Genomic DNA, 22,953 nt, shown 5'->3' with positions numbered 1-22,953 from the left:
CAAATAGCCCTGAGGGTCCTGGTGAGGCTGAGTCATCCCTAGGGTCTCTTCCTTGTCTCTCAGGGTTGCTGCTCAGGAAGTAAGCTTCCCAAGAGCAAGATACCTGTTATCTTTATTCAGAGCCATGCTGAGCACACAAAGGTAGGCAGACTGTGGCCAGTTGTGCTCACCCATGATGTTTGTGGAGCTGTACAATTCAATGGGACTTTAATATTCATACTTTATATAAATCACATTACCTTTATTCTATGTATGTGAACAGCCAGGTGAAGTCATTGGAATAGTACTCAGCTGTCTTTCAACTCAGCCAAGTGTGCCTATAAGCCATAGGTGTGGGAGGCACTAAGTGGGTCCAGTGTATACCACTGGGTTTGGCTCACCCTGCCAGGTCTGTCTAGGATGGCCCAGTCAGTTGTAGGCATCTCTGTCACCAGAACTCAGAAAACACTGGATGAGTGACACTTTTGAGTCCTGAGACGCTTTTCAGACACTGGCTCCCCAGCTTCCCCTTGTGGATGTCATTCATGAGGCTGCTGTCCCAGTCTTAGTGTTGATTTTTCAGCTTCACTCAGTGAATACTAATTGGATGTTTATTTCTTCTGTTTTACTCACTTCATCTATTACAGTGTTTATAAAAACTGGAAACAGTAGAAAAGAAAATAATTTCTAAAACAAATATGGGCTCAAGGGCAGAGGTACCAGATGCAAGTATCACTCCAGGTACCCGTCATGACCCATCCCAGGAGACTGCATTCTTCTTGCTTACATGTCTCCCACAGATTCTTTGTGTGCCACCCACCATAAGGAAACAAAATTCTACCTCAGTAAGCATCTGACATGAAATGCTCATAAGCCACAGCCACCTCAGGACCACTGGGGTCTGGTTGAGATTGGGCCATAGACATTTTTCCTTAAGCAGCTAGAGCCAAGACAGAAAAGATGATGCCAGAGGGCAGAGAGGCAGAGTGCCAGCGGCTCTAACATTTTATGTAGCCAATCAGATGTTCAGATGTGTTTTTAATAATAAAAAGAATCTCTCCTTTACCCACCAAAACCACAAGATACAAAATAAAGAAGAGCTCAATAATACTCCCAAACAATATTGCACCCATGCCATCCATGAAGAGCTGGCATCACAGCCCAGCCATAAGAGGCCAGGAGGTTACCCTTTGGTGGGGTCCAAAGGTATTCTCTCTCACAGAAGCAGGAGGCCTGCATCCTCCCATCCCCAAGGTGGCCCTTGGGAAGTGTGGGTGGTAGTACAGGATGGCTTTGCTAATGGGGCCCTTGCTGCTGTGAGGCCTGCATAATAGCCTGCAGCATCCTGCACACACACAACTTGAGCTTGGTCAGAAGCAAATTAGCTCCCTGAACTACCTCAGGACCTTAATGAATCCTGTGGACCCTCCTGTCCCGGGGAGTCAGCACCAGAACGATATGGGATGCGTGGCTTGGCTCTTCTTTGGAAAGCAGTGGGACCCAGACTCTTCATAGCATATCCTGCAGTCAGAGGACCTCCTGTCACCATAAGCTGTGGTAGGTGACAGGTGAAAGAGGGCTTAGGGCATGCTCAGCCTTGCCTACGGTGTTGGGAAGAAACAGAATCCCACAAAAGCTGGGAGTGGAAGAGCAGCTTCTCGTTTGCTGCAGGCTGGCCGACCACGCTGGCTTTGAGTTGGCCCTGTCTTTGCAAATTCAAATGTTAGATCCCTACACCCCAGTTATCTGTGACCTCATGGGAAGACAGAGCCCTTCAAAAGGACACCCAAAGGTCACCTGGCTGGACACCATGGATGCACCCACTTGCATGGAGGAAAGGCCATGTGAGGACATATCAAGATGGCCATCTTGAAGCTGGGGAGAGACCTTGGGAGAAAGCAGCCTATCATGCCTCATTACGGTCTTCTGGTCTCCAGGACCACAGGCCTTCCTTTCTGTCTTAAGCCTCAATCCTAGCAGACTGGGATCTGAGGCCAAAGACCCAGCTCAGCCTCCCACACACATTCCAGAATGCTCACTGATACCTGGGGAATAGGTGTCATGCACCTAAGCAGCCCTGCCCTGACTCAATATAATGCCACAGGTCTTGCACATAGGAGGTATGTGTGCCTGAGACACCTGAATGCTCTTTTCCCTATGTAGTGGCTTGTGACATGATTCTGACCAGACTTGTTTTGTTTTGTTTTTGTCCTGAAACTTTTCCCTAGTGAATTGGTCCCTGCCTTTTCTGGGGTGGTAGCATTGGCTGTCACACGCAGGTGAGTAACTGAACACTGAGAACGAGACAGGAACAAACAAACTGAGTATTAATAAATATCTGTTCTGTCCTGGCCCTGTGGCTGGGGTGGTACAGGTGTGGGTTTGAAGGCTTGCTCTTATGTAGAGGCTGCCTGAGTGCCCTCCTTCCAGAGGAAGGGGCTGGGGCTCATGACACCCTGACCACAGGCACACAGTATGGGCTTATATGTGTGTCAGTGACTAAAGGTCCTGCTACTGGTTCTCAGTCCACCTTCAGCACTCAGGGGTCATGAGCAGGAAGGAGCAGTGTTGTCTGTCAGTGACAATGGTTTGAAGCCAACAGGGTCAGGCTGAAGGAAGACTGCGTACTCTGTACCTGGACCTACATCTCATGCTTAGCTCCATACCCTGAGCTGGGGCCCTGTACCCTGAGCCCAGTCCTGCACCTTGAGCCTAGTTCCACACTGAGCCTGAGCCAACATCCCAGCCCAGCCCCATATCCTGAGCCTACACCCTGTTCCAAGATTACTTTTGGGGACCTATCCTGTTCTAGTCTCTGGTCATCTCTAGCATGGGCACAGGGTGTCTGTACCTCTAGGCCTTTGACCTCTTCATCATACGTCCATGAGCAGAGGCCACGGCCCCATGGCTCTCAACAGACCCCTTTGCTCTGGCGACACTCGGGAGCTGTTGTCTGTTCGCTGTGATGAGAAACTGCCGGTCCAGTGCTGAAACTTTCTCTGCTTTGCGATTTTACATCAGAATTCTGGCTTTTACTGTGTTCATCTGTGAAATGGGCCCAGCCTTGGCTCCTACTGGGTGGGTTTCTAGGGTCAGTACTATACAAGGGCTCTGAGGAGCTAGCTGGCCATTGTGCAGATTAAGGGGACCCAGGTACTCGAGTGCAGAGTGTTCTTAAAACGCCTGCATTCAGGGTGCTTTCCCTCACTCAGCCCTGCGGATCCAACGGAGATGAACAGACCCACTTTGTCCTGCACACGCTCATTCCCTGGAGGCTCCCAGACAGTGACACTAAGCAAGTAAGCAATCGAGTGACATTTTCTGATGACTGCCCCCCAATGTAGCACTTGGTCCCTCTGCACACGCATTCTCCACTCCCACTTCCCTGCTATAATGCTCAGCTGACTCACAAGTCATTAGTGAACCTTAGGATGCAGCAGGATCCTCAGCTCCTCACGCGGCCAGCCACGTGGGAACATCTCTCTGCAGAAGGCAGGCGTGATATGGGAACGGATCTTCTGGCAAGTCGACTCAAGCCCACATCTCTCTCTCTAGCAAGGGCTTCTCAGGAAGGTAGGTCCCCATACTCTTACAGTATGGGGCTTTATGACAGTCCTTAAAAGTCACGTTAGTGGATGCCCTTGTTCCGCAAGGATTTTTTTTTCAGAGCTCTGAGCTCACTTGAACATCCCACATTGTGAATATTTCTTTAGAAGAGCATGAGATGTGCTGGTGACAGTTTCCCAGTGCACTGGCCGCGGGGCTTGTGTGCCCTGCTAGCCTCTGCTCCCCTTTTCCAACATGGCACCCCCTCCTCTGCCGCTTACCCCACTTCTTACCAGGCAGCCTGCCTTTCAGAGCAGCTGGTGTGAGCGGTCTGGGGGCCAGGACCATTAACCTGAGCGCCTCAAAATTAACTTGGATTCTTTCTTTCCTTTCCATTCTTTCCTTTCCCTTCCTTCCTTCCTTCCTTCCTTCCTTCCTTCCTTCCTTCCTTCCTTCCTTCCTTCCTTCCTTCTTTCTTTCCTCTCTCTCTCTCTCTCTCTCTCTCTCTCTCTCTGTCTCTCTCTCTGCTCTCTCTCTCTCTCTCTCTCTCTCTCTCTCTCTCTCTCTCTCTCTCTCTCTCTCTCCCTCCCTCCCTTCTGCCCTCCCTTCCTTCCTTCCCTTTTTAATTTTGCTTTCTTAAGGCAGAGTCTTGCTGTACAGCCCAGGTTGGTTTCAAACTTACAATTCTCCTGCCTCAGTCTGTGACTACCAGGATTCTGCCACCACCTAACTTTGTGTGAGTGTGGTGCAAGTGCAGGAGGCTCATACACCTGTGCAGTGTCAGGTGTCTGTCAGGAAGTCATCAGGTGTCTCATCTGTCCCTCTCTGAGCTGCTCTTCTAAGACAAGGTCTCTCACTGGGCCTGGAGGCCATGAAGCTCCCGCATCCTCCTGCCTCCCCCAGGCATCCTCCTGCCTCCCTCAGGCATCCTCCTGCCTCCTCTGCATGCTGGGGTTACAGGCGTGCTCACACCATGCCTGGCTTCTTTATGTTGGGGCTGGGATCTGAACTCAGGACCTCATGCCTGTGCAGCGAACACTAACCCACTGAGCCAGCTGTATAGCCCTCAAAGTTGGAATCCTAAAAAAAAAAGGATCAGTGAAGAGTTACAGGGTTCATTGCTATCTGTATCTATCTATCATCTGTCTGTCTGTCTGTCTGTTTCTAAAGACTCTTGATCATATTCACACCAATTACCCTCTCTTATTCTCCTTCTCTTCCCACTAGACTTGTATTCTTCCCAATTAGTTCTCCTTCTACATGCATGCTTGTGTCTTTTCAAAACTCTATGTTCTACATATGAGAACCGTGGTTTTTGTCTTTCTGAGTGTGACTTGTTTTTATCTCCACTTCCTACAGACAGCATGATTCCTCTTTACAGCTGATTAAAACTCTACCCTGCATTTGTATCACATTTTTTAAACCATTCACCTGTTGCTGTGCATGTAGGCTGGCTCTGTAACTTGACTGTTGTTCTGAACAGTGCAGTAATAAACATGGATGTGCAGGTGTCTCTTTGCATGCTGAGGTAGATTCCTTTGGATATATTCCCAAGACTGGTGTAGCTCTACTCTATGGTAGTTCTACTTTTAAAACACTTGTTTTTAAAAAAATAAATATTAACATTAATTTATTTACGGTGGTATCACGGCGTAGCCCTGGAACCCTCTATATAGACCAGGATGCCTGAAATTCAGAGATCCTACTGCCTCTGTCTCTGCCTCTTGAGTGCTAGGGTTAAAGGTACGCACTACCATGCCCAGCAGCAACTTGCAACTTTGTTACATTGTTATTTACTTATTTAGTGTGGATTGTACATATGGGTGCATACATGCTTCAGCGGCCCTGTGGAGGTCAGAGGGTGACTGACGGCAGAGGTTGATCTCACCTTCTGTGTGGGTCACAGGGATTGAACTTGGGTTGCCACACTTGATGGTAGGTACCTTTACCCACTGAGTCATCTCACCAGCCCCAAGAAACTTTGGATTTTTAAAAGTCGCTTTCTTCTGCACGAGAGAGAGCACACACAGGGTGCTCATCTTTCTGTGTCTGGCTTATTTCACGCTGTGTGATGTCTTCCGGTTCCACCCATTCACCGTGGCTGGAGATCCACTGGGTGTCAATGTCATGCTTTCTCTGTCCCTGCACTGAGGCTGGTGACCAAAGGTTGGAGGAGGATGGATGGGGGGAGAACGGATTTGATCAACATGTGCTGTGTGAAATATCATGCTAAACCCCATGCATATGTACAATTAACATATTGACCAAAATAAAAATATGTTAGAAGGCACCTTCAAAGAAAATAAAGGCAGAAGAACAATAATAGCAGAAACAGAGCATGACCTTGGGTGACAAGCTTTGTGGCTTTACTGTGACTGTGGGTAGGTGGTATCTCCAGGTACATCATGGGCGTGTCTCATAGGCCTGTCCCACTTTACACTCACAGGGACTGGGGGCAGGGTGCTGCTTTCTAGCCCATCATACAGATGATAAAACAGAGGTGGTGGATGTGACATTAGATTCAGAACCAGCAGACAGCAAGTGAGGCAGGTTCTGCAGCGTACCAGAATTCATATCCCTGCTCTCGTCAGGACCCTGTGCTCCCTCATCCAGGAGAGCCCTGACAACGTGCCCAGTCCATCTATCTGTGCCTTGAGGGCTCCACACATAAGTACCCAGCCTTTCTGTACTATCTCTGACCCCTGCTGTACCTGCAAAGCCGGGGTAATAGAGGTCTGCCCTGTGGTTGGTGCTTGACTCTTCTGCTAGTGACCATCACTAGGGCTGGTCCACTGAGGGTGACACAGCCTAGTAATGTCCCAGCCTGTTACTTGGTGGAAACCTTCTCCTTCCATGTGAGTCTCCCTGATACCCAAGTCCTTGACCTTCAAAGGGACAGTGATTCCAAGCGGTCTTGTAGCTATAGTCTAGCAGAAAGTTACAGAGCATGGAGTGTCTGAGGCCAACCTGGATGGAGAGAGCCATGGGGGACAGTGGTCATGCTTGCTGAATCACTACTGTGTACCCCAGCATCACAGGGGACATATCCAGTCAGTGATGTGCCCTCGTGGTCAGTTTGGGGTCAGCATGGCTTTATGCGATATACCCATTGCCGGTCTGGAGTTGAAACTTTTTTCTCCCCCCCCTCCACCCTTCAGTCTTAAAAAAAAAACAACTATTATTTATTTTTATGTGTATGTGTGTTTCTCCTGTATATATGGCTATGTGCCACATGTGTGCAGTGCCCATGGAGGCCAGAAGAGGGTGTCAGATTTCCAGAACTGGAGTTGACAGATGATTGTGAGCTGTGGTGTAGGTGCTGGGAATTGAACTCAGATCCTCTGGAAGCAAGGTCTCTCAGTCTTTTTCTTCAGTCTTTATGCTCAGACATCACATTTTGTCCTCGTGCTCCACTGGAGCAACGCTGTGACTGAACGCCCAGTGTCCTGGATTTATCTGATGACCCACTCATCCTCGACATGTATTTTAGCACGTTCCTCCTGCCAGCAGGCCAATTAGCAAGCACTTTCCCACTGAGGGTCGGGGTGACTGATCATTGCAATTACCTTCCCTGTAGCTTTAATGCGCCGAGGTCAGTTGCGAAGGGCTGACATGCATGGCTTCCACAGTCTGTGCAGACAGGGGCTGCACAGGGCTGGGGCATGACCTCGACCCAGGGTCGCTGGAAACATGCTGTCTTGGCCTCAACCCTAGGTCAGTCCCATTCTGCTAAAACTTGAGGGGAGTTTCACAGCCTGTGTACTAAGTGGGCGAGATCTGAAGAAAGAGCCTAGGGTTCTGGGCTTCTCAGGTTCTGTACCAGAGAAATTCCGAGGCAAGATGCTGTGTGACATGGCCCCACCTGAAAAGGGAATCAGGACTACTGGGTGCAGAGAAAACAGAGGTCTAAGACATGGCCCGGCCCTTCATGAATGCAGTGATTAGGTCATCCTGCCTCCTGGCCTGAAGCCTGAGAGAAAGTGTTGAGTCACATCTCCTGCCGCAGAAGTAGAAGCAGTAATTCCTGGAAGTGCCTGGATCCCCCGGGGCTTACAATCTTTGAATGTATTTCTACATCTGGTGCCGTGGGTGGGTGAAGCCATGACTGCATTCAGGGAAATGCCTGGGTTGGACTCCAGTGCTGACCTCTGCCTGGGCTGCCTTGCTTTAGAACAGCGAGGTCTTGGCTACTTGGAGGTTGAGTCCCTCCTGCTGACCTCAGAATTGCCACTCAGGTCCAAACACAGTTTCTCTTGAAAGATGTATATCATATACCACATAGACAAAAGGTATTACCAAATTGTGACCCAAAGTCATGAAATAAATACCAGATCACACGAGCTGAAAGGAGCCACTATTGATGAGCTCATGTACTGACTCCTTCCTGCCAGCATCAACTCTCAGTGTCTCTGGACTCCTCGGTTCCTTTGCTTAAAGGGACGAATGTCAAAGTCCTTGAGAAGTCAGAACTAAGTTCAGCAATTGCTGTCCATCCAGAGGACATTTGTCACTGTAGAAGTCTAAAGTCTGCCAGCACCAGGCATATGCACAGTTAACAGATTGATCAAGAATAAAATGGGAGCATGGTACTTCCACTGAGCCAATGATTAGCTGTCTGCCCTCCCCTTAGTGCCTCTATCCCCAAGCAGCATTTTGGGGTCCCATTTCAAGAAGAAACAGAAGCAAGCAGGCCAAGTCACAGACAGCACAGAGAGGGGATGCCCTCCTGTGGCCATGTGTCCTCTGGGAAGTGGACTGCTGTCTGCCTCGGCCTCCCTATGTGTCCACTGGAGTCTAGGCTAGCAAGATCCCTGATGCCCTGGCTTCGATATTCACAGGACGTTCTTGGTCAATGTGGCTTTTGCTTGGCCTGCTGGCTCTACCAGGAGACTTCTTAGCAATAAATAGTTTTCCAGCTTCCTGTGGCTACCACACCACATTGTGACTGGATAAATCAGCTAAGGAAGGTACCTCAAGGTAAGTGTATAAGGACAATGTACAGGGCTCCCTCAAGACAGGGAAGCTAACTGTACAGAGTTGGTATTTCCCTGATCCGTGATCATAGTAGTTGCTTCCTTTTTGTTTGTCTGTTTTATTTATTTACTTTTTTTTTTGAGACATGGTTTCTCTGTGTAGTTTTGGTGCCTGTCCTGGATCTCACTCTGTAGACCAGGCTGGGCTCGAACTCACAGAGATCCACCTGGCTCTGCCTCCTGAGTACTGGGATTAAAGGTGTGCGCCACCACCTCCCAGCTTGCAGTTGCTTCTTAAGCAGGGAACTGGCTGTGCCTTAGGCTGGCAGAGCCCCCATCCCCATGTGAAAAGTAACATGGTCATATGCTGAGTGTTTTTATTTCACATTCCCACAACAGGAAGGTGCCCACTGCTAAGATGGACAAGGGACGGCCTGAAGAAACTCTGCTAATGAGATTGGACATTAATGATATACCATGAGGCAACACAGCCACCTTGGTCCTCGCTTGCTCCGAAGGAAATGTACCAGGGAAAGCCATGTGTGTCAGCAATGGGCCTCCAGAAGCTCTGGTGACAGGCTGTGGATGGTTCATACCTCCTCCTGCCTCCTCAGCCTCAGTTTTGCATTGCCCATGAATGACATTTGTTGATTTTTTTTCCTACTCAGACAGCACTTATTGGACTGGAAACAGGGTAAAGGAGGCAACAGCCACTTCCTGTTAGTCAAAAGCCAACAGAATGTCACTCACAGCTGGCACTAAAAGGCATGTATTCCCAGGACATCTCAAGTCCAAGGGAGCAAGCCTGCATGTGCACATGTGTGCTCTAAGCAGGACAGAAAGAGTTCAGCGATAAACACACCTGTGGTTTATATCCAGGACACAGAGGGGGATACTAGCAAGTTCCAGGGTTCAGAAGCAATTGACGGAGAGACACGGGTAGAGCACGCACACCCGGCCCCACCTGCCACTCCTTCACAGAAGTCAGAAGCACCGTCGAGGATGCGAGCCTTACCAGGATCATGTGGCCAGTAGAGATGTCCATGTTAGACTGGACGGGCTCCTCAGACCAGGATGAAGTGCTGCTCCGAGCCGAAGGACTAGGCATCGGCCCATCGCTGAACTGGGAGGAGACACTGTTGATGCGTGATGTGTGTGGTCCCTCAGGGCGATCCTGCGGCCGGACAGACATACGCTGGCGGCAGAGCTCCTGCAAGACAGCCAGGGCGTAGTCAGGGGTCAGCAGCCTTCGGGGAAACCTGTTTAGAGCTTCCACAGAACTGCAGGCCAGCTCTCTTTTTACCTGTCTACCCAGTCTTAGTCAAGGCCCGCTCTAGTGAGAATCCATGCTCTTGGCCTCTAGACAGCCCATAATGATTCAGCAAGCCCGTTGGTGTGTTTTGAGGCACCATCCTTACACCCTCTGAGATCTTCAAGCCACTGAAGCAAGCTGGCTCTGAGGACAAGTGTGTGAGTACACACCTGTACACACACACATCTATACCCAGGAGCAGATGCAACCCCCATCACCACATAGATTTCTAAAGCAGTCTCCTTTGTCTTATTCTGGTCAAGAACAAGGAAACATAGATGGAGTGAGAATCTTTCCTTTCTCATAGAACATAGGTCACATGGGAGACAAAGAGTCTGCTACAAGGCAAGGGCATCCTCAGTCTAGCATTTTCTTCTCCGCCCCCCCTCCCCCAAAAACAACTCCCATTCTGACAGGTGCAGATCCTAGGATCTTGGCAGCACAATCCCTTGGCACTGACCTTGACCTTTGACCTTTGGCTTTACCCTACAGCTCCCACCTGAACCCATTCTGGAAGCTTCCCAGAGTTAAGACACAATGAGCCCCTCTGCATGTGGAGAAGATGAAACTGTGTCGTGAATCACCAAAATGAAATGTCATCAATAGGAGATTGGAAAGTACAGCTGAGCCCCACAGAACAGCAGGAAAAAGAATCATGCCCTCGCCAGCAGCGGGAACCAAAGGTCTGTTTAGCTAGCCAGGGCAGTGGCAGGAAGTTAGAGACCACGACCATGTCCTCATCTCCTTCACCCTGGGTCGTGGTTACCTCTGGCTTCAGACAGAGGCCACCAGACAGAGACTCTCTCCCATCTGCTCAGCTCTCTACAGTAGACAGACACCCATGCTCTGACTTCTCTCCACCAGAGGTCCTTAAGAGAGTTCAACCCCCAAGCTACAGCAGGGCCCTCTTCTGGGGCTGGTGGCCCACATAAGCCTTGAGACTTGAAAGCAGCTGAGACAGTGAAGGTCATCATGGGACCCTGGACATGATGAGAAGATAAGGTGAACCCCAGAAGAGGAGACCTGCAGAGAGTGGGGAGGCCTCTCACATAAAGGGCAACAGGGACCAACCTGGCCTTGACTCTCCTTGTTCTCTGTTATCTTTTCATACATTTGCTGCCTCAGAGGGTTTTTTGGTTTGGTTTGGTTTGGTTTTTTTTTTGGTTTGGTTTTTTTTTTTTGTTTTGTTTTTTGTTTTTTTTGAGATAGGGTTTCTCTGTGTTGTTTTGGTGCCTGGATCTTGCTCTGTAGACCAGGCTTGGGGAGTTTTTAAACAATGGGTTCCTCTTTAAAAAAAGAAAGAAAGAAAGAAAGAAAGAAAGAAAGAAAGAAAGAAAGAAAGAAAGAAAGAAAGAAAGAAAGAATAGAAAGAAAAATCATCTAATTTTCTGAAAAATCTTAAAAATGAAGCAGAAAAATCAACAAAGCCTCCTGTTCTCCACAAGGGCTCTTCTCAGGCTGAGAGTACAGGCCACCAACCTAAGTGCCTGCACACCTTGCTCACGTCATGCTTACAGAAGGATGCCACTGGATTTCTGGGGCTGCAGCTCAGGCTGAGGTTCAGTGTGCCCCAGGACCAGCCTGGGGGAAGGACACAGGAAGTCATGCTGGCCATGTACCTACGACATGAGTCAAAGACAGAAGTCTGAAGGGAGTGAGTGTCTCCCAAAGGGTCCCAGTCTTGGATGGAATCTTGGCAGGGACACACACGTTCTATGTGAACTTGGGCAAGCCATTTAAAACTCCCACCCCAGTTTCTTCCCTTCAAAACAGGAAGTGACAGCTGTCATGAAAGATTAAAAGTTCGTTCATACAAAATGCTTAGTATGGTGTATACCACAGAGAAAGTCCTCTGATGTCAACCAGCAGAGCTGAACATACATGGCTGAAGTGAACATTAAAATAGTCCTCTAGGGTTAGATGTGCATCTCAGTGGGTAGAGTGCCTGCCCAGCATGCATGAAACACTGTGTCCCATCTTTGGCAACACACGAACCTGGCATGACATCCTACCCTGTAACCTCAGCACCAGGAAGGTGGAGGCAGGAGGATCATAAGGGAAAGCACTGAACTTCCAGCAAAGAATGAAGTCTGACTGTCTCTATGAGAGGGTGTATCTGGTGAGTGGGTCGTAGGCTGAGGGTGATGGTGTGTATAGCCTTGGAGGGGAGTCAGGAGATACATGGGGCCATGATCTGGGGATCCAAGCAGCCACTGGCCTCCACTGGTGTATATGAAGGCAGCCATGGAGGCACCTGGTAGGGCTTTCCAGGGCTCATATTGCTTTTTATCATGATTCTGTGGGAGAGCCAGAGAGGGTTAGCATTTCCACAGAGCTGCCCCGAGGATACAGAGACAATGAGGATATCTGAGATATCTCATGATGGATGGCCAAGCATCCAGAACAGAGCAGCTTCAGAATCTGTTTGTCTGTCCCCTTGACTTCTAGGATACACATCCATTTATCCATTAATTCACAGAGCCTGGAGCTAGAGTGCCGGACTTTGGAATCCTGGCTTCAGCCATGTCTGTATGAATGTGAGCACATTGTCTTACCACGCTGTGCCTGGGTCTCCTCATTTGTGAAATGTGACAACAGTACCAACTTCACAGTCGTGGAGGGTTAAATAGCTGGGTGTGGTAGGACACTTCTAATCCCAGCACGGCGGGGGGGGGGGGGGGGCAGGCAAAAGGCCATCAAGGGCCCTACATAGCCAGCCAGTGAGACCTGGTCTCAAACAAACAATAAAGGGTAGACTACCGAGGACTCTGGCACAGCCGGGTGCTCACTGTCGTCATTTGCTCATCACATGGAAGAGGATCCCGGATCTGACTTCCCCGAGCTCACAGTGCGTTCAGAGCTAGGCACAGACATAAAGAAATGCTGCTAAGAACACACACTGGGCCTTTGCAGGCAGCATGGTCACGGGGCCAGGAGGAGGGGCCCACCCCTGAACAGCTCCTGTGGAGGAGACACTAAGTGCAGGTCCCAAGCTGCGTTCTGGGAGAGGGTTTCCATGCTGAGCTGGGCAGAATGGCAGCAGCAGAGGTAAAGGAGCAGGGCTCTCTGTTCTTCCCTGATGCTGCGGTGCTCACAGACACATTCTGAACCTTCACTTAGGCAGCTCTGCTGTCTGCTGTACCTGTCTCTTCATAGCTCACATACTCTTAGGAACAAGCTGCCCAGCTCCTCTACCTCTGTGGAAATCCTCACGTCCACCACACAGCTCCACTGGCTTGTCAGGGTAGAAATGCCTCCAGGGGCTGACTGTGACCTTGTGAAAATACTTCTACCTGGCTGGGGGAGGTCATTGTGCATAAAGCCTTCCCTGGTTCCCAGAGGGACTCTGTGGTCCCAAACGGCACTGTAGACACCTTTCAACATGTGTCCTGCCTTGACCATTCTCTTGGCTGCACACTGCCCAAACCTGGCCCTCCAGCCTGGCCCAGGACAAGGTAGCCTGGATCTGCTGCACCCGGGCCATGGCGGTCTCCCTTCTTGCCTCATCTTCCCAGCCTTTCTGATCTGGGACCTGGGAACCTGTAGCAGTCAACCCGTGAGACTGCAGAACTGTAAGGACTGGGCACATGGAGATGAAAACCTTATCCGTGAGCTAACAAACACATTCAGGGTGAAGCCTGGGCTACGGACACCCTGTGCAGGCCCTGGGATTATGAAGCATCAAGCTGCAACTTCTGATGTTTCCCTCCATGGAATAGAAGCAAATCTCTCTCCATGGCTTTATTTGAGATGCTCCCCTCCCCAATGTTGACTCTCCCCCAACTCTCTGATGTACTTATTCTCTCTCTCTCTCTCTCTCTCTCTCTCTCTCTCTCTCTCTCTCTGTGTGTGTGTGTGTGTGTGTGTGTGTGTGTGTGTGTGTGTGTGTGTGTGTGAAGGTCTGAATTAATCTACCGGTCAGCTGATAGAGGGGTTCTGGGCATCTCGGTCACCAGGTGTCCCTTAGCAGCCTGTGTAGAACTGCATCCTACATGGCCCCTTCTGTAGACGACTGCGGACAGTGATGCCTTGATGTCTTGATTCCAGCAGGAGGAAGTCAGGGATTGGTCTAACACTTTGTCCTTTGGGTTGGCCATGGTTTCTAAATTAACAGCACAAAGGCTATATTTTGTCTTTTCTCACAATGGAAACAATGTGGCCTGCTACTCAGGCTTGCGTATACGTATGCGACATATATATGTGTACATGTGTACTTTTTGTGAGCGCGCACATGCCAGAGGTCAACATCAGTGTCTTACTCTCTTTCTCTCTCTCTTTAAGATAAGGTCTTACTAGGTATCCCTGGCTGGTCTGGAACTCACAGAGACTCACCAGCCTCTGCCTTCCAACTACTAGAATTAAGAACTATCAGGGCGGACTCCGTCTAATTTTTTGAGATAGGGTCTCTCTCTGAAATTAGAGCTTGCTGATTTGGCAAAACTAGCCAGCCAGCCACTGAGCCCCACGGATCCTCTTGCCCTGCTCCTTTGTGCATGCATCACCAGTCCCGGCTTCTCACAGTCGCTGGAGAGACAAACTCGTGTTCTCAGGCTTATTTGGCAGGAACTTTGCCAACTGAGTCATCTCTGGCCTTGTTGTGGCTTTTAAAGTCCAGGTCTATGGGTCTGTAAAATGATCAAGATCCAAGCTTCTGGTCTAATTGGAGTGTAGAAACTTCCATGTTCCCTCCTAGAGCCGGAAGCTGGCATGTGCAGCCTCTCTGTGCTGCTGCATCCGTCCTTCTGAGGTCCCTGTCCACACCTGAGAGGGTGAGCATACACACAGAGTGACAGATGAGGGCAGGGCTTGCTCGACTGCAGGCAAGGAGGAAAGGCTGAGTGAGCACAAACATTTACACTGTAAAGGTTTGAAGTCACAGCCTTCGTAGCCATCCTGTGGGCACTGCGTGTGACCAGTGTGCTCCCTGGGTTCATGTCACCTATGTTTATCACGTGGTGGCGGTAGTGGTGGGGCTATGCCAGGCACACCGGAGGCACCTATGGGCAAGTGGCAGGCATGCCATGGGTAGCACACACATCTTACAGATTATGCTCTGAGAAGTGGGTCCAGGCAGAGCTGTGAGGGAGAGTTTTCCAGAGCAAAAGATAATTGGTGTTGCTAACCAAGCTGCATGGGCATGCTTGAAGGAAGCCTGGAGACTGCCTGACTGTGTTTGGAAATTCTCATCAATAACCTTGGCAGCAAACCATCCCCTGAATAGAGAGTCCCAGGTTAATTCTATAAATGTCCTAAAGGAGAATGCAGGTACACAGGCATGTCCAAAGCATCAGTTAAGGAAGGCATGGGCCCAGAAAAACCATAGCATCCACCTCCTTGACAGCTCCGGGACTTCACCTGGGGTCACAAACCCTGCTGTGCATACAGGAGGGTTTGGCAAACAGGTTTTCTCTTGGATGGATGGCAGGCTGGTATCTACCCACCTTAATTTGAAAGAAAACGACTCCTTAATATATGCAAATTCTGGATGAAGTCTCGTAATTACCAAAGATGCCATCTGTGAGCTGGGACATCGCTTCAGTGAAAATAGCCCAGGGCTGTCAGTACAGCCTGGAGTTCACCAAGAAGACAGAAGCTTCCTAGCAGCTCGTGACTCAGCAGCCAACAGGTGGCTGATTGCTCATGAGTGAGAGAAGCCCATTTAACAGGACACTCTGGGTATCAGATGCTGCTGTAGGGTCAAAAGCAGCCCACAGAATTCCTTTCAGATGCTCCTGCACACACTGAGAACAGGAAGAGACAGCTTGTGCTATACCTGCCCAGAAGGCTAGAGCTCAACAAGGGAGAGTGTGCCTGTGTCTGTCTGTCACCTTCTTCTATCCAAATGATTCTTCAACAACAAAGAAAAACCACAGTACATAAGCTAAAATACATTCCCAGATAGCAAAGGGGAACACTGTGTCACATGGCATTTTCAGGAAAGGGCTCTGTGTCTTTCTAGAATGAGCTCAGGTCTGTCTGGGGCAGGTCCTGTGTCTCTACAACAGGATCCACATCTGGAGCAGGCCCTGTGTCTCTACAATGGGATCCACATCTGGAGCAGGCCCTGTGTCTCTACAATGGGATCCACATCTGGAGCAGGCCCTGTGTCTCTACAATGGGCTCCACATCTGGAGCAGGCCCTGTGTCTCTACAACAGGATCCACATCTGGAGCAGGCCCTGTGTCTCTACAATGGGATCCACATCTGGAGCAGGCCCTGTGTCTCTACAATGGGATCCACATCTGGAGCAGGCCCTGTGTCTCTACAACGGGATCCACATCTGGAGCAGGCTCTGTGGCTCTACAACGGGATCCACATTTGGAGCAGGCCGCTTTCTCTGTGTCTTTCTAGAGAGGTTAGTTGGTTCAGGGCACCTGGGCCCCAGGTTTTGGGCCTCTCATATGTTGAGAAAGTTGTCGAGGAAGTTAGGTGAAAGATGTGTCCAGCTCCTAATGGGAAGCCTGTATGTCCTGTATGAGGACAGCCATGGAAGAAGAGTATGACTTTGCAGGCGGTTCCCATGGTGACAATGTCAGTGACTGTGACTTGCTTCTACTCTTGGGAGGTAAGCATCTCAGAGACTTCAGTGAGAGAGAGAGGCATGGGGTGGCTTAGGATGAGACTCTAGAGCTGAACTGCCCAGGTATAAGTCCCAGCTCTGCTGCTAACATTGGGGTGACAAAGCACAAATTCTCTAAATCCGTGTGATGTGGGTCAGGATTCCCCCCCACCCCCCCACCCCACCCCCCCACCCCCCCACCCCCCGGCAGGTTTCTGGGAGGAAGCTAAGTTAATGTCTGTGAGGTGCAGAACACAGCTTGGTGCCTACTCAACATGCAGCTCTCACCAGCCGAGGGAACTGACTCTCTGGAGATCCTCACTGCAGGATACTGCAATCCCACAAGGGCTGCCCCTACTGGACTAAGGCCGCAGGGCCACCCACACCACACCTGTTTTGATATCTAACCTCTCGATTTACCAAAGTTATTACTCCCCTCCCCCCATTTCCAGGTAGAGCCATAACAATTAGAATTTTTTTTTTTTTTTAAAAAAAAGACAATTGTTCCATAATCCTCGAGTCCACATAGAAAGACAGAGAAAGTTCCAGGTCCGTAGGAAGAGAAGGGGTCTGGTAGTAGCCTCTCGCCAGTTAATAAGTCAAGGCTTCCAGCGTGAGTAACATCTGCTGTGAGGGCTGCTGACAGAGGTAGCTCTTTTCCACAGAGCCGGTTTATACTAACATAGTGACCAACTGTGTCTAAGGCCAAGGTCAGTGTGACCTTCAAGTGTGGCTTTACTCCTTTCCCAGATAATTTTCTAGGAATTGAAAAAAAAAAATCCTGTTTAAAGTAAAAGAAAAAAAATCTTAACTTCTCTGTAACCCTGTGACCTAGTGTTTTACGGTTTCAGAGCATCCTACTCAAAGCAAAAGAACCACCCCGCGATCTCATTTAGATTCCTTATCAACCCTCAGAGATGTAACTCTAGAGGCTAGAGAGGCCAGTGACCATGCTCTCAGATGTGCCTCACTGTCTGCTTGAGTGCCTTTCTCTTTATCCTCATGTGAAAATTCATGTTTAAAAAAATGTCTTTTAACACAGAAGCTGGAGACAGTGGTTAAAAGCCCTTGCTACACTTGCCAAAGACCTGAGTTTGGCTCCCAGCATCCCCATGGAGGCTTGCCCCCACCTGTAACTCCTGCTCTAAGGGATCCAACTCCCTGTTCTGGCCTCTGAGGGCACCGGGGTTTCACGTGGCACACATATAAAAATGTGGGCAAACACTCGTACACATTAAAAAAAAATCTTAGAACTGGAAAAAAAGTCTTTTAATAAGCCCTAGTTCTGCTTCATACAGCTCATCCTGAAATTACTTTCTGTAGAGAAGCCAAGAATCTGGTTTTACATGAGTCAAGGTTCCTAAAAGATTACGGGGACTACTGCAGCTGCTGCAGGTGACAGTGTGGAGCTGTGGCCCCAACCCTGCCACTGCTGGTTCACTCTCTTAGCTTTGAATGCTGTATTGGTAAACCACAGCAGTGTGAGCTGCGCTATTTTAAGATAGCCACATGGCATGTGGCTTGCTAAGAAGGGTAAGACACAGAGGGTCTGCAGCCAATCTCTCCTTCAAGCAATCTGTGGGGTATAGCACTATTTTCATCATATGCAGAGCCCAGTGGGCAAGTCCAGGGCACTGGGCCCCAAACGCCTGCCACCTGTGCCCTGTTGGCCTACGCATGGGCTTGGAGACCTTAGAGCTGTATCTCTGGAACAGCATGTGTGGAGCCCCACAGTCCCCGTCAGCTCTGGACTGGGGAGCTTACGCCACTCAGAACAGGTCCTTGGGGCGTAAGGACACAGAACACTCAGTTTTCAGAGATGCACACAAGCCTTGTGAGACCATCATTGTCTCTTGCTGTGTGGCCGTTTGCTTCTGCTCCATGCTGAGCTCAGGCCCTGGGAGGCTTCTGCAGGGCCCTCCAAGTATTTTATACTTCTTTATAGCACAATTTGCAAAATAAGTTGAATAGGATTCTGGGGGCAGAAATTCATCCATACACACAATAAGCAAATGCCTCATTTCTCAGCTTTGCGTCTGACGGGGAAAATTACAGAGCGGGAATCACTCCCAGAGAAAAGACCTGTCACTCTCAAATTCCGGCAAAAGACCAGGACTACAAAGGCTGGGGAACGCTCCCGCACCTTTCGAGGAACAATCGGCGGCACAAAGCTGAGCCTGACAGAGTGTGCACACAAAGGCCGCCTGGGATTTTTAGGGTTATTGGTGGAGCATAATTAGTAGTAACGGGACAAAAGTAAGGAAGAAACACACAAAGGCGCAGAGGGAAAATGGTTCATTATGATGTGCTGGGCGGGATAAAGGCCAATTACTCTGCAGGCTGGATACAACCCTAGGAGGCCGCCCTGAACCCCGGGGGGGGGGGGTCGCTGCTCTCCTGAGCAAGGGCTAGGGAAGTGGTCCCCTGGTGCCTGCCAGACCCAAATGGTAGAGAAGCCTGTGCTCCCCCACTCCATGGGGTGAGGGCATGTGACCACAGGTTGTCCTGCCTAAGGAAGGAGAAGCCAGGCTGGATCCAGGCAGGAAGACACTGGCCTTTGACAAGTCGTAGGTGTCTCATTTGTGCTTTCCAATTCCAACCATGTAATCGTTTTGTAATACAAATAACCAATAGAAGGCGTATTTAGCATTAATAACGTTCTACATTCAATGTGACGTTCACAAAGCATGCAAGGGCAGGTTGGGAGGTATGGTCGTTCAGGACGAGAAAGAACACTCATTGAGGGTTTCTTGTTTACTTACATCTCCTCATTCATAGCGTAATTTCATTTCACTGGCTTTTATGCCATCCTGAACTAAAGGTTGCAGAAGAGAACTTTTGGCCCTAAGTGAGGTTGGCTACTTTATACAAACACTCCAGAAGAATCTCTCTGACGAGCAAGCCACCATCGCCTTCCTTACTCAAGGGCAAAGCAACAGCAGGCCGCAGAGTGTCACTTACTCCTCACTTGTGACACCCATTCTCATTCTAAATGGTTCTACCCAGCTGCCTAGCAACCACCTTCCAGGTGATGTGGTCCCAGCACCTCCAATGATCTCTTCTGTTCTTAGCTTCAAGGTGCCCAATATGTAAATGAGCTTTTATACTTCCACATGGGCACATGCTGGCACACCCACACATCAGGAAGACAGTCTTCCTCAGAGCCACTCCTGAGCTGGGCTCTGCTGAGATCAGCAGGACAGCAGCTCAGAAGGCCTTGCTGCCAGGTTCTGGACTGCTGGGTGCCACCCACCCAGCCTCCTGGGATTCCCTGTGCTGTAGCCCTGAGCTCTGCAGCAGTGTGCACACAGCTGTGTGATCTGAGGTACTGTGCCTCACAGCTTTGTGACTAAGCAAAACAGTGCTAGGAGAGCAATGTTTATCGAACAGTACTGAGTAATGTTCCCCGTCTTACAAGATGTTTTCTCAAAATAAAACTTAAAGCAGACACATTTTAACTGACATAAGAGAAAGATGGCTTTCCTTGCCTCTCTCAGTCTGGAACTGTCTCGGCAGCATCTGACACTAATAACAGAAAGACAAGATCCCTCCTGCAGGCACCCACCCCAACAACCCCCATGCTCTTCTGAGCGCACATCACAGCCAGCCATGGTAGAACCAAGCCTATGCTGCTGTTTCAGCCCATCCTGCCTCTTCCTGCCTGTCTTCTGTCCCCGGGGTGGAGGGGCCACAAAATCAGGGCTTCAAAAGATACATGCTTGTGGCACCCAGGTAGCACGCCAGCATACTTTGGGGGTCCTGGACACCCCGCACTAGGGAGCAATGTGAGTCCTTAAAAGGGCCACCATTTGGAATGGGAGTCAAGTCCCACCGGCAGCAACCCCAGCTTCCTGTCTGATAAGAGAGCGGTGCATGGCTCAGCTCTCCATGGCCCTGAAAGAGAGCTGGGAATGCAATCTCCTGCCCTACTTCAAAGTACCGAAGAGCACGTGTCTCCTCTGACCTGCAGGCAGCCCAGTGCCTAGAGATGAGAACTTGCAGCTAAACCACCCTGCATGCTCAGCAGCTGCCAAGCTGCTGATTGACATGCCCCAGAGCTCAACCACAGCCCTTCTCCTTCAAGAGTTCATCTGCATTTCTCCTGAGGAACAGGCCAGTGAAATCATGGAGGAGTTGTAAAAATAAAAACATGCGGTGAAAACAATTTAACAAGCATATTCACTGTTATGTAACCCGTGGCTAAGATGGGCTTCCCTTAGAAGCTGCAATGCTTCACCTGGAAGTGGAATCTTCAGATGGAGAACAGGGTACATCAAATGTGTCATGCTGGGACTCTTCCAGATGTTACAGGGGGGTGAGCAACACAGCTCACAGGACAGGAAAATAAAACCCCTGCCTCCAACATCTGAGGACTCGCCACACAAGGAAGTTTCAAGTGCTCCCCGCGGGGGGGGAAAAAAAAGCAAGTAGTGAATTCCAAGTTCATAGAGTCCTCATGATCTCAGCAAGTGAAGCCAGCCTTGGCAGCCTCCATGGGCATTCATGGCTCAGTTTCATATTCAGACAATTTGAAATAGCTGAGTCAGTAAGAAATCAATCATCTGTCTTTTGGGGCAGCCCGGGTGTGACACAGAGTGAGGCTGGGACAGACACTTTCTGCCAGAACTTCTCCCCATCTTCCTAGCATTTTTTTTTTTTTTTTTTAGTAAAAGGCAACGGGGCAATCATTTGTCACCACTGTCATCCTCACCAACAACATCTGTAGAATACTTCTCACGCACTCTTACAGTCTCCAGGAATCACGCCTGGTGGTTTTCAAGGGTTGGAAATGGCCTCCCTGCACAGTGGCTCTCCGTGCATCAATATCTTGGTTCACAGTATTGACTGATGGCCATTGATCACCCGCAGGCCCCCGCCAGGTGCTGCAGACTGTGCAGATGCCACCCTCTGGGAAACCGAGGCTGGCCTCAGCCCTGTGCTGGAGGGAGGGCAGGTCAGATAGGAAGCGTGCTAACCACACGTGTGCGTGACTGCAAATCGGAAGGGTGTGCGTGTTGGGTGGGGGGAGCCACGGGGCTCAGCCTGGTGTTCAGATGGGGTCCGAGCACCGAGAGCTGACAGATGGGGATGGTGGGCACTGAGAAGAAGCAGGGCCTCCCTGGGGCGGGGGTCAGAACAAAGGCTCAGAGCAGAAGAGCACAGGAGCGGCTTGAGGCTGGGAGAAGAGGGGCCTAGGACACAAAAGGTATTCAGGCTTCCATTCTGCTGCTGCTTAATTAAGCCAAAGGGCAGGGCCATGGGGGTGTGTGTGTGCTGAAGCAGCTGCTCCGAGACCCTCACATCACCCTGGGCCCATCACCCACCCTTCCCCCTCTTCTCCCTCCACCAATGCAGATATCAGTGGCTGTGTGCGAGTCCCTGCCCAGGGTGAGGGTCCCTCTGCACCTGAGGGACAGAGTCTGTTCCTCTGTGGAAGGGAAACTTGTGAGGGGGGAGGGGTCCACATGTCCAGGGCGAGGGAATAGACCCACCAGGAGACTGGCCTAGGGACTGCTGGGAAGCACATCTTCCCATCGCTGCACAGCAGTGCTGCCCTGGGAGTCCACTGGAGACGTGGGACTGCAGCCAGGAAGGCAAGGTGATGGAAACAGGGAGCCCTGGGGCCCCCGAGTGGAGCACCACCTCAGGCCAAAGCAGCAGCTCCGGAAGCAATGACAGGTTTTCTGCTTCTCAGTTTCTCAATGGGGAGAGAGTCACTTAGCTCTCAGTGTTTTTATTCCCCATTGAATCTGGTGGAGGAGAAGAGAGCCACGGGGGATCTGGGTGGGGTGGGAATAACATGGAAATCTGCAAAGTAAGAATAATTTCCATCTCAATTAACTGTCTTGGTTTTCTTACAAATCTTTATTTTATTTTCACCTACTTAAAACCTTGCTGTTTTGGTGCAGGGCACTGGGCATGCTTGCCCAGTACTTTCCCACTGGACTACATCACTTGGCTTCAGGACATGTGATTTCTGGCTTCAGTATATTTTAAGAACCTATACAATGGTATTTTGTGGGCACTTTTTCATGTAAATTTATTCTGCTTCACTGTCTTTGGGGGGAAAAGGGGAGTAAAAATGACAACAATCTCTATATTAAAAAAAAAAAAAAAACAGATTCCTGCCCCCTATACTTGGTGTGAATGTCACTTTACACATGCATTAGGAATAAACTTTTCTAATTGATCTGACATGAGATGTGGCAAAGTCACATTGTATTCTTCAATCACCACAGGCTCCTGGATTTTAAGATATTCACCTTTACTTGTTAATGTGATTATAATAAATTATAACAGTTAAATAACTGTATGCATAGATACATATAGCCTTACATCCAGACACTTAATTTTGCTGGTTGCAATATTTCATGTGCTAAAACAGATCTTGTGGGCTGGGAATGTAGTTCAGTTGGTAGTTACTCGCTTGCATAGTGTCTTGGTTAATTTTTTTTGTCAACTTGAACAAGCTACCATTTTCTGAGAAGAGAAACCTCAATTGAGAAAATGCCTCCATTGGGTTGGCCTGTAGAAACGTCTGTAGGTCATTTTCTTGATTTATGACTGATGTGGGAGGGCCCAGC

General features: G+C 49.6%; 1 protein-coding gene across 1 annotated transcript in view; it reads right to left on the bottom strand.

Annotated features, from left to right (window-relative positions):
* Ptprn2 (protein tyrosine phosphatase receptor type N2) overlaps positions 1-22,953 on the bottom strand; it is a 719,135-nt gene that overhangs the window by 85,927 nt on the left and 610,255 nt on the right. Inside the window, exon 14 of the mRNA XM_028880925.2 lies at positions 9,514-9,708. Within this exon, the coding sequence (XP_028736758.1) occupies positions 9,514-9,708 (195 nt within the window). The remainder of the gene's footprint in view (positions 1-9,513; positions 9,709-22,953) is intronic.

This window comes from Peromyscus leucopus, chromosome 14 (assembly GCF_004664715.2).
Source record: "Peromyscus leucopus breed LL Stock chromosome 14, UCI_PerLeu_2.1, whole genome shotgun sequence".
NCBI lineage: Eukaryota > Metazoa > Chordata > Mammalia > Rodentia > Cricetidae > Peromyscus > Peromyscus leucopus.
Note: the sequence above shows the minus strand (reverse complement) of the source record. Positions and strands in the feature narration are given on the sequence as shown.